Consider the following 12,498-nt stretch of genomic DNA (forward strand, 5'->3'; position numbering starts at 1 on the left):
AAACATCACCCAAAAACAATGTGCTTTCAAGCGATGTGTTAGAGCAAGTGATCAAATGCTTGGCCAAAGATAACGTTTATATTTGCATCTTACAAGAAGAGAGGTAGTGGATAATGGCAGTGAGGGGATTCCAGAACTCAGAGAGTGGTTGCCCCCAACAAACGATTAACATGCAGTGTGTGCAAGGAGCAGGAATACAAATACACAGAAACCTCGTAGATTTGCAGGGCTGGAAACGAGGAGGGGCGAGGTGTTGGAAAAACTGGAAAATTGAAAGAAGATCCTTTTTCCCTGTGGCTATCAAACTGTACAACTCCTCTCCCATCAGCCGTGGGGTAGACTGACTTCCCTTCCCCCTCCACTTGCCGGAGATGGTCCAAGTGAATTTGAGAGCAGGGTGGAAGTTAGTGGAGAAGTTCATAAAGTCCATGAGTACTGTGTGGGTGCAAGTGGTAGCCCTGATGTGGTCATCAATGTAGCAGAGATACAGGTCGGGGACAGGGCCAGTGGAACAGGGATTGTTCAACAAAGAGACAGGCAGAGTGGGGGACCCATGCGAGTGCCCATGTCTACAACTTTGATTTGGAGGTAGTGGGAGAAGTCGAAGGAAAAGTTCTTATGGGTGAGGCCCAGCTCCACTAGGCAGAGGAAAGTGTTGGTAGAGGGTAATTGGCTAGGTCTGCAATCGAGGAAGAAATGGTGGGCTTTAAGGCCTTCCTGGTGGAGGATAGAGGTGTAGAGTCATGGAGTTATGAAGTGTAGAAACAGGCCCTTCAGCTCAACTTGCCCACATCAACCAACATGTCCCATCTACACTAGCCCCACCTGCCGGTGTTTGGCCCATATCCCTCTAAACCTGTCCTATCTACGCACCTATCCAAGTTTTTCTTAAACTATTCAATGCTACCTGCCTCAGCTACCTTCCCCAGCAGCTCATTACATATACTCACCACCCTCTGTGTGAAAAGGTTACCCCTCAGGTTCCTATTAAATCTTTCCCCCCTCACCTTAAACCTATGTCCTCTGGTTATTGATTCCCCTACTATGGGCAAGAGACTGTGCGTTTATCCAATCTATTCCTCACATAATTTTGTATGCATCTATAAGATCACCTTTAATCCTCCTGCACTCCAATAAATAGAGTCCTAGCCTGCTCAACCTCTCCCGATAGCTCAGGCCCTCGAGCCCCGATGACCTCTCTTGGACCCACAATACCTCTACTCTGATCAAGAAGGCTAAACAGCGTCTCTTCTTCCTGAGGAGACTAACGAAGGTCCATCTGTCTCCTCAGATTCTGGTGAACTTCTACCGCTGCACCATCGAGAGCATCCTTACCAACTGTATCACAGTATGGTATGGCAACTGCTCTGTCTCCGACCGGAAAGCACTGCAGAGGGTGGTGAAAATTGCCCAACGCATCACCGGTTCCATTGAGTCTGTCCAAAGCAAGCGTTGTCTGCGAAGGGCGCTCAACATCGCCAAGGACTGCTCTCACCCCAACCACAGACTGTTTACCCTCCTACCATCCGGGAGACGCTACAGGTCTCTCCGTTGCCGGGTCAGCAGGTGCAGGAACAGCTTCTTCCCTGCGGCTGTTACACTACTCAACACTGTACCTCGGTGATTGCCAATTACCCCCCCCAACACTCCTCCCACCAGGGATAAAAATACTATGGCTGTTTGCACGTAAATAGATTTATTTATTGCTCGTATTTATGTCGCTCTTCTAGGGAGATGCTAACTGCATTTCGTTGTCTCTGTACTGTACACTAACAATAAAGTTGAATCTGAATCTGAATCTGATCTGAATCTGAATCTGACAACATTCTCGTAAATCTTCTCTGCACCCTTTCTAGTTAGACAATATCTTTCCTATAATGTGGTGCTCAAAACTGAATACAATACTTTAAATGCAGCCTTACCAACATCTTACAGAACTACAACATGACTTCCAACTTCTATACTCAATATGTAGGAAGGAACTGCAGATGCTGGTTTACACCGAAGATAGACACAAAATGCTGTAGTAACTCAGCGGGACAGGCAGCATCTCTGGAGTGAAGGCATGAGTGACGTTTCAGGTCAAGACCCTTCTTCAGACTCAATATTTAATACTCAATATTCTGACTGATGGAGACCAATGTGGCAAAAGCCTTTTTGACCACCTTAACTACCTGTGGTGCCACTTTCAACAAACGACGAACCAGCACTCCTAGATCTTTCTACTCTACAACCCTCCCCAAAGCCCTACCATTCACTGCGTAGGTCCGGCCCATGTTAGTCTTCCCAAAATGTAACATCTCACATTTTTCTGTATTAAATTCCATCATCCATTCGCCCACCTCCTGCTGCAATTTTTGACAACCAACCGTAGAGCGACTGAACATCCATAGTAAAGATGAGGTAATGGGGGTCTGGAACCGAGAGTCATTAAAAGGTCATAGAGCATGTGAGGCATCTTGGACATAGTTGGGAAGGGATTCGACTGGGAGGGTTGGATGCAATCGAGGTATGTGGACAATGCGTGCGTTGGACTTTGCCTCTTACTTCTTACTGCACTGGAGTTATTCTATTGCAATTTCCACAATCTCAAGGATGTCCAAAACATATTCGTGCTTTCGAGAAGAGAAGTTGCTGTAATAATGCAAGAAATGTGATGGCCAATTCATACACAGCAAGCTCCCACATTCAGCGATATTGTAAAGACTATAGTGATTCTATGATTCTATCCTCAATACCACAAGGAGCAAAGCATGCATGCCTGTGGGATCCTGCAGTGCTTAGATATGCTCCCTTCACAATAGCATTTCAAGAGCACTGCATTAGTTTTATAAAGCTGTTTCGCCATCCTCTGCATGTGAAAGTTAGTATATAATTGTAAAATCAGCTTTTAATATTATTTTATTTTAAACAAATACATGAAAAATAAGCAGTGAAAGAGAAATTAATGTATGCATTTGCAGGGGATTATTCGGGAATGAGGGAATCTCTATAGAAATGAGGGTTGGATTCATTGGCAATGAAGGGTGACACAATGGCGCAGCGGTGGAGCCTGGCTATAGGTGCTGGCTGTGCAGTATTTGTACGTTTTGCCTGTGACTGTGTGAGTTTTCGCTGGGTGCTGTGGTTTCCTCAACATTCCAAAGACGTGCAGGTTTGTAAGTTAATTGGTTTTGTAATTTCCCCCCAAGTGTGTCGGACTTGGTGTGGCAAGGGCCTGTTTTTCTCTGAACTCTAAACATTTTGGTCTGTAACATTGTGGTGATTGCTGTGGGGACATAGACGAGAGATGATCCAAATGGAACATGTTCTCATTTAGCTATATTAAACAATGGGGTCATTTTCTCCACTAGTTTGTACTGATGTCTCTCTCTCTGTGCAAAATACAAACAGGCATTCTTTGTGATCATCCACAACTGCACTCTGTCTAGACTCAATGTGATCAGAACCCATTAGTTAAAGTTATTTTAAAACTAGTAACATCACAACCCACAAACAGCTCCCCATAATGTCAGCAGCAACAAGCCACACAATTTTGATGATACTCCTAAGATTCAACCACATTTGCAAATGTAAGCAGCTAACAGAATGTTTCCCTTATGGTGCTGAGTTGCAGACATTTCAGTTCTCCCGTTTGTACTTTGCTGGCATCTGGAGTACAGACCTTTCACATTCCTGGGGAAAAAACATATACAATTCATCTGCAGTAGCTAAAACGCCTCTACTCCCAGATGTTTGGAGTGAAATGGAAAGGAAGTTAAATATTTGTTCTGTTTAAACTAAGTTCCTACTCAGTCTTGCTCAAGTAAAAAGAAGCAGATATTGTTATTTAACATGGACTTAATGGAAAATCAAAGAATGGGCCAAAAGTTTCTACTTGACAATAGAGGCCCAAGGTTGGCTTTGGCCCATGTCCTAATTAGGGCAAGTTATAGCCACCAGTCAGGACTCTTAAGAACACAACAACATAATTTTGGCGGCACGGTGGCGCAGCGGTAGAGTTGCTGCCTTACAACGCTTACAGCGTCGGAGACTCGGGTTCGATCTTGACTACGGGTGCTTGTCTGTACGGAGTTTATACGTTCTCCCTGTGACAGGGTGGGTTTTCTCCAAGATCTTCACTTTCCTCCCACACTCCAAAGACATGCAGGTTTGTAGGTTAATTGGCTTGGTATAATTGTCCCTAATGTGAGTTGGTGTGCGGGGATCGCTGGTCAGCACAGACTCGGTGGGCCGAAGTGCCTGTTTCCGTGCTGTATCTCTAAACTAAACTAAACATAAGAAATAGAAACAGAAGCAAGGTGAGGCATTTGGCCTGTATGCCCATTCCACTATCTGATAGCTGATCTTTTACCTAACGACCATTTTCGTGCAATAATTTCTGTTCTTTTGATTATCATATTATCTAAAAAGATGCTCAGTGACTGAGCCTCCTCTGCCGTCTTGGGTTGAGAATTCCAATCTTAATTGTGCTTGGAGTGAAGAAAATCCCCTGTGATTTCCCTGTCTAGTTCTGAAAGAATTGTGTAGACGCAAGACGCAAGTGCAGATGCTGAAAACTGGAGCAAACCATCAGAATGCAGGATTTCAACCCGAAACGTTGACCTTTGTTTCCTCCAACAGATTCTACTTCACCCACTGAATTCTTCCAACAGATCGTCTGTTGCTCCTGAAATAATTTTCTCTGTTTCCAAGAAATCACCTGAATGTGTAATGTTCCTGTCAGCTAATCCCTCCTCGTAGCACAATTTTTTAGATCCCAGGAATCAATCTTTTGAACCTTCAATGCGTTTTTTCAATCACAAGTATATTCTTTGAAAAGTGAAGAGTCAGACCTGTGCACAGTATTCCAGGTGTAATCGTTTACAAGAGCCCTGTAAAATTGCAGTACGGAATGTGTAGGAAGGAGCTGCAAATGCTGGTTTAAACCGAAGATAGACACAAATGCTGGAATAACTCAGCGGGACAGGCAGCATCTCTGGAGACAAGGAATGGGTGATTTTTAGTGTCGAGGCCCTTCTTCAGGCTGGTTGCAGACAGTTGCAGTACCGTGTCTTTACTCTGATCCACAAATCCTCTTACAATAAAGGATGAGTTTCTATCTGTACAAAGGCAGCAGCATCCCTCTGACCACCAATGTTTCAAATTGCTCATCATTAAAAAGCAGCCTGGTAATCCAGTGGGGCTTTGTGCAAACACTTGGTATCAGAGGGTACTAGCATGGGTGGAAGATTGGCTGAATGGCAGAAGGCAAAACGTAGGAATAAAGGGGGCTTTTTCTTGTTGGCTGCCAGTGACTAGTGGTGTACCACAGGTGTAGGTGCTGGTCGGTGTTTAACATTGTATATTAATTATTTCAATGATGGAATTAATGGCTTTGTGGCCATGTTTGCGGATGATACAAAGATAGGTGGAGGGACAGGTAGTGTAGAAATAAGCAGGGCACCTGAAAAGGACTTGTACAGGTTGAGAGAGTGGGCAAAAAAGTGGCTCTGCGCCTGTACTCGCTGGAGTTTAGAAGGATGAGGTGGGCTCTCATAGAAACATCAAATAGTGAAAGGCCTGGATGTGGAGAGGACCTTTCCACTAGTGGAGGAGTCTAGGATCAGAGGACACAGCCTCATAATAAAAGGACAAACATTTAGAAAGGTGATGAGGAGGAATTTGTTGAGACAGAGGGTGGTGAATCTATGGAACTCATTGCCACAGAGGGCTGTGAAGGCCGTCATTATGTATTTTTAAATCGGATATTGACAGGTTCTTAATTAGTAAGGGTGTCACGGGTTATGGGGTGAAGATAGAAGAATGGGTTTGAGAGGGAAAGGTAGATCAGCCATGATTGAATGGCGGAGTAGACTCCAAAAGTCGAATGACCTAATTCTGCTCCAATGACTTGTGAAGATGATCTAATGAATTTATCCTCTGTATATCTTGTTTCCCCTACTCTGGGTAAATTATTCTGAGCATTCACCCTATTTATTCCCCTCATGATCTTATACACCTGTACAAGATTAGATAGATTAGATAGATTAGATAGCCTTTATTGTCATTCAGACCGAAGTCTGAACGAAATTGCAGCAGTCATACATATAATACAATAAAACAACAATAAACACATATTAACATCCACCACAGTGAGTCCACCCAGGATCTCCTCACTGTGATGGAGGCAAAAGTCTTAGGTCTGCAGTCTCTTCCCTCCTCTTCTCCCTCTGCGCTGAGGCGATACCCCCCCCGGGCGATGTTATAAATCAGTCCCGCGGCTCAAACACCGCGGCCCGGGGTGGTTGAAGCTGCCGCCCACCAGTCCTGCAGACGCAGCCGCTGGCCCGCGGCTGAACCCCGGACTCAGGCCACCACCGCCAGAACCCCTCATCCTCCTGTGCTTCACGGAATAAAGTCCTAGCCTGACCAACCTCTCCCTGTAGCTCAGTCCCTCAAATCCTGGCAACGTCCTCATAAATTTTCTCTGCACTTTCCAGTTTAACAACATCCTAACAATATTAAAATGTAGCCTCACCAATGTCTGGTAATGTAACATCTCAACTTCTATATTCTAAACCGTGACTGAAGAAAGCCAATGTACCAAAAGCCTTCTTGACCACTCTACCCACCTGTGATTCCACTTTCAAGGAACTATGTAGCTGCACTCCTAGATCCCTCTGCTCTACAACACTTGCCAGGGCCCTGCTATTCACTGTGAAGGTCCAGCCCTAGTTTGATTTCCAAAATGCAACAATAGACAATAGACAATAGGTGCAGGAGTAGGCCATTTGGCCTTTCGAGCCAGCACCGCCATTCAATGTAATCATGGCTGATCATCCCCAATCAGTACCCCGTTCCCGCCTTCTCCCCATATCCCCTGACTCCGCTATTTTGAGAGCCCTATCTAGCTCTCTCTTGAAAGCATCCAGAGAACCTGCCTCCACCACCCTCTGAGGGAGAGAATTTTACAGACTCACCACTCTCCGTGAGAAAAAGTGTTTCCTCGTCTCCGTTCTAAATGGCTTACTCCTTATTCTTAAACTGTGGCCCCTGGTTCTGGTCTCCCCCAACATCGGGAACATGTTTCCTGCCTCTAGCGTGTCCAAGCCCTTAACAATCTTATATGTTTCAATAAGATACCCTCTCATCCTTCTAAACTCCAGAGTGTACAAGCCCAGCTGCTCCATTCTCTCAGCATACAACAGTCCCACCATCCCGGGAATTAACCTTGTAAACCTATGCTGCACTCCCTCAATAGCAAGAATGTCCTTCCTCAAATTAGGGGACCAAAACTGTACACAATACTCCAGGTGTGGTCTCACTAGGGCTCTGCACAACTGCAGAAGGATCTCTTTGCTCCTATATTCAATTCCTCTTGTTATAAAGGCCAACATGCCATTCGCATCATCTCCCACTTATCTGCAGTAAACTCCATGAACCATTCCTCAACCCAACTGATCAAGATCCTGCTGTAATTTTTGATAACCATCTTCACTATATGCATATACCCATTGAAGTGACATTTATCCTGCAGCTAACCAATCATGCCTTCTACATTATCACCCAAATCGTTGATATAAACCACAAACAGCAATGGAGCCAGCATCGATCCCTGAGGCAAACCTAGTCTGAAAAAAAACTACTACCATCACCTTCTGCTTCTTTCCCTGAAGCCAATTCTCCATCCAATTGGCTAGCTCTCCCTGGATCCCATGCGATCTAACCTTCCAGAGCAGCCTACCATGCAGAACCTTACAAAAACCTTACCTTTGAAAAGCAGGCAATTAATTTTCTGAGGCAGCCAACAACAGGATTTAACAGTGCATGACTGGGCAAGGGAGTCATTGACATTTGCCAAAGGCATACTTTTCAGAACACTGCATTCCAAGATTAAACCTTCATAGTAAGCAACAATCCATTCACATCGTAGCTGTTATAGGCAAGGGACATCTCTACCTAAGTACACTTACCGATTGTATCAATGCTGGCATGTAACAGTTCATTCAATGTCGCGGCCTTTCCAATGTTAATCGATCCCATCGTCCTTGTGAGGGTATCAAAGAGTGAAGGTCATTTGCGCTTTCCAGAGCAGCATCTCAACTTGCAAATAGGTCTCATTGGCACTCAAGTGAGGACTTCTGTCAGGACAGCTCAATAACTAACTGAGGAAAGAAAGAATGCTAAGCTTAAAATGACAGCTTGCTGAAACAATATTTAAATTCACTGTTTCAAGTTCTACATTTCTAAAGGTAAAAATATCGGTTGGGCCAATATTTTCTCCATTGTCAAAACCAGTGAAGTCTGACCCCTTCACCATAAGGTTGAACTACATGAAGGTGCTGGGGGATCTGGTTTGGAAGGGCCGATGTACGCAACAAAAATAGGTCCGAGCGTATAGCCAAGGTCAAACAAGAATTGGCTAGAATGTATTGCCAAGGTCAAACATGCTCTCTCATGATAATCAGAAAAAAAATGGTCATCTGGTGCAAGGTGCTCTCGGGCTACTATGCGCAGCTGTAGCTCATTCCCGCTCCACTGACCCCGGCCAACACCTGGTATATCTTCCAGTTTATCTGGGAATCAAAGATGGAAGGGGTCCAATGAGTCACGATGCACATCCACAATCACAAACGGGTAAAAGCATACCCGTCATCGCCCTCATCCTGATGACCACCTTCGTGTGTGGCTGCATCAGATCTGAAGCATGAGAGCTACAAGTGTAATTACCCACTGAGTTCTACCTGTTCCTGGCATTAGAAAGGATGGGTCTGGCACCAGTGCCACACTGATTGTACCAAATCAACTGGATATTGCCGCACCAACTATCCTTTGTGAAAAATCTCTTCCAAACCAACACCTTAGACCACATGTCCATTGGGCAGTGGTCAGCACGGAACATCCTGCAAACACAGGTCAAAGACTCGATGGATCCTGTGGCGTGGTTCCCTGAGCAGACTGCCAAGTTTGTCTGGTGAAATGCCTCATCACTAGAACTCACCAACAAGAACCAAGATCTGGCTTGGCTGGCAGTGAGAGGGGCCTTCCCGGTCAAATCGTCCGTGTACTGTCTTACCTACAATGCAACCTGCCCTCAAGATGCCTGTTATTGAGAAGAGATGGTTGCCCATCCTTTGGCAGAGTGTGGATTTGCGTAGAGGATTTAGAGAAGGATGCAAGGGTCCTGGTAATGATTCACCTGCAACATCTCCATAACAGAGGACTCTGATTTATGGGCATTTCCCAGGGACACATTTGGAGCCTGAGATCAAGTGCTGCTGGAAGACCATCAACTCTGTGAAAGACTCTCTCTAGTCTGCCCAAAACTTATGGTCTTCCAGCACAGCGAGATGTCCATCAGGGAATGTTGCCGACTGGTCCATTCCAGACTGCAGGAGCACATGCTGAGGGATCTACTGAAGCTTAGTGCTGCCAATGTGAAAGTTCTGAGAGGGAGGACCACAGTCTAGGATCCTTCTGTTATCAGAGATTGAGGAACAGAGTCCGGCTGGGACACTCCTCAAACAAAGGAAGGAATATCACCCGAGGGGGCCACAGGAGTCAATGGTGTTTTATTTAAAGATAGGTGCAACATCACTGATTATGACACGAATGTACAGACACTGAGAATGTATGAAGTTTTTTGCACAGTTTTTGTTTTTGCATATATTCTGAATAATGTTTATTTTGCAAATTAAAAAAAAAGTTTTGTCCACAGCTTTCTAGATTACAGAACTACAAATGCATTTGCACAAACAAAAAATGGGAGGCGTAACTTCTCTGAGTACAGAAGTTGGCAGTTACAGTATATAAGATGTTGGTGAGGCTATATTTAGTGTCTTGCATTCAGTTCTGGACACCATGATACAGGGAAGATGTTGTCAAGCTTTAAATGGCACAGAGAAGATTTATGAGGATGTTGTCAGGGGTCGAGAGCCTGAGCTATAAGGGGAGGCTGAGTAGGCTGGGACTCTATTCCTTGGAGCGCATGGGGATGAGGGGTGATCTTATGGAGGTGTACAAAATCATGAGAGGAATAGAACAGGAAGACGCACAGTCTCTTGCCCAGAGTAGGGGACTGATGGACCAGAGGACATAGGTTTAAGGTAAAGGGGAAAAGATTTAATAGGAATCTGAGGGGTAACCTTTTCACACAAAGCGTGGTGGGTGTATGGAAAGAGCTGCCAGAGGAGGTAATTGAGGCAGGGACTATTGCAACGTTTAAGAATTAGACAGATACATGGATAGGGGGTTCAAGAGGAACTGCAGATGCTGGAAGATTGAAGGTACACAAAATTGCTGGAGAAACTCAGCGGGTGCAGCAGCATCTATGGAGCGAAGAAAATAGGCGACGTTTCGGGCCGAAACCCTTCTTCAGACTGATGGGGGGTGGAAGGGGAGAAGGAAGGAAAAGGGGAGGAGGATGAGCCCGAGGGCGGGGGGATGGGAGGAGACAGCTCGAGGGATAAGGAAGGGGAGGAGACACCAAGGGCTAGCAAAATTGGGAGAATTCAACATTCATGCCATCAGGATGCAAGCTGCCCAGGCGGAATATGAGGTGCTGTTCCTCCAATTTCCGGTGTTGCTCACTCTGGCAATTGAGGAGACCCAGGACAGAGAGGTCGGATTGGCAATGGGAGGGGGAGTTGAAGTGCTGAGCCACCGGGAGTTCAGGTAGGTTATTGCGGACTGAGCGGAGGTGTTCGGCGAAACGATCGCCCAACCGCCGCTTAGTCTCCCCGATGTAAATCAGCTGGCATCTAGAGCGGAGGATGCAGTAGATGAGGTTGGAGGAGATACATGTGAACCTTTGTCACACCTGGAACGACTGCTTGGGACCTTGAATGGAGTCGAGGGGGGAGGTGAAGGGACAGGTGTTGCATTTCTTGCGGTTGCAATGGAAAGTGCCCGGGGAGGGGGTGGTACGGGAGGGAAGGGAAGAATTGACAAGGGAGTTGTGGAGGGAGCGGTCTTTGCGGAAGGCAGACATGGGGGGAGATGGGAAGATGTGGTGAGTGGTGGGGTCATGTTGGAGGTGGCGGAAATGGCGGAGGATTATGTGTTGTATTTGCCGGCTGGTGGGGTGAAAGGTGAGGACCAGGATAGGGGTAATGAGGGTACTGAGGACAGAGGACATGGATAGGGATACTGATTGGGGATGATCAGCCATGATCACATTGAATGGCGGTGCTGGCTCGAAGGGCCAAATGGCCTACTCCTGCATCTATTGTCTATAGTCTATTGACAGGTTTAGAGGGACATGGGCCAAACGCTGGCAGGTGGGACTAATGTAGCTGGGATATGTTGACAGGTATGGGCATGTTTGGCCGTAAAACAACATACAATTAGAAGTTCAAGATGGCCAATGTGAACAAAGTGTAGGTGGACTAGCCTGTGAGTTTCTCCAATGTAGAGGAGGCCACATGCAGTAGACCAGATTGGAATGGATGAACCACTGCCTCAATTGGAAGAGCTAGATGGTGTAAGCGAGGAAGTAAAAGATCTGATGTTACACCTTTTATGGTTGTAGGAGAACCTGTCAGAGACAGGGGGAGATGTGCAAAAAGGGATGAGTGGACCACGGAGGCACAGAGTGAGTATTCCCTACAGAAAGCAAAATGGGTGGAGGGGGAAGTTGAGACATGAGTATAGAAGTTGGGAGGTCATGCTGCAGTTGTATGAGACGTTGGTGAGACTGCATTTAGAGTATTGTGTTCAGTTCAGGGCACCATGTTATTGGAAAGATATTGTCAAGCTTGAAAGGGTTCAGAGAAGATTTACGAGGATGTTGCCAGGACTAGAGGGTCTGAGCTACAGGGAGAGGTTGAGTAGGCTGGGTTTCTACTCCTTGGAGCACAGGAGGATGAGGGGTGAGCTTATAGATGTGTATAAAATCATGAGAGGAATAAATCGGGTAGATGCACAGTCTCTTGCCCAGAGTAGGGCAATCGAGGACCAGAGGACATAGGTCAAGGTGAAGGGGAAAATATTTAATAGGAATCTGAGGGGAATATGGAACAAACTGCCAGAGGAGGTAGTTGAGGCTAGGTCTATTCCAACGTTTAAGAATCAGTTAGACAGGTACACGGATAGGACAAGTTTGGAGCGATATGGACCAACCACACACAGGTGGGACTAGTGTAGCTGGAAAATTGTTGACCGGTGTGGCCAAGTTTGACCGTAGGGCCTGGTTCCACACTGTATCATTCTGTGACTGTGACTCTACTGTTTGTATTACTCTATGACTATATGACTTTTTCACTCTATGTGGTGGGATCACTTTGGAGCTAGAGTCATAGAGTCAATGTCATAGTCATAGTCACAGTCATACAGTCACAGTCATAGAGTCATAGTCATCCAGCATAGAAATAGGCCCTAATGCCCAACTCTTCTTAGTTTTTCCAGCATTGGAACAGACCCTTCGATCCATCTTTGCTGACCTGTTCTCACTAGTTCCACGTTATGCTACGTTCTCATCCACCTACGGCACACCAGGGATAATTTACAGTGGCCAAT

General features: G+C 45.8%; 1 protein-coding gene across 1 annotated transcript in view; it reads right to left on the reverse strand.

Annotated features, from left to right (window-relative positions):
- The window catches only part of rasgrp3 (RAS guanyl releasing protein 3 (calcium and DAG-regulated)), an 81,996-nt gene that overhangs the window by 66,599 nt on the left and 2,899 nt on the right, over positions 1 to 12,498 (reverse strand). Inside the window, exon 2 of the mRNA XM_055639323.1 lies at positions 7,956 to 8,147. Within this exon, the coding sequence (XP_055495298.1) occupies positions 7,956 to 8,025 (70 nt within the window). The 5' untranslated portion in view covers positions 8,026 to 8,147. The remainder of the gene's footprint in view (positions 1 to 7,955; positions 8,148 to 12,498) is intronic.

The sequence above is a fragment of the Leucoraja erinacea genome, chromosome 8, assembly GCF_028641065.1.
Source record: "Leucoraja erinacea ecotype New England chromosome 8, Leri_hhj_1, whole genome shotgun sequence".
Lineage (NCBI taxonomy): Eukaryota > Metazoa > Chordata > Chondrichthyes > Rajiformes > Rajidae > Leucoraja > Leucoraja erinaceus.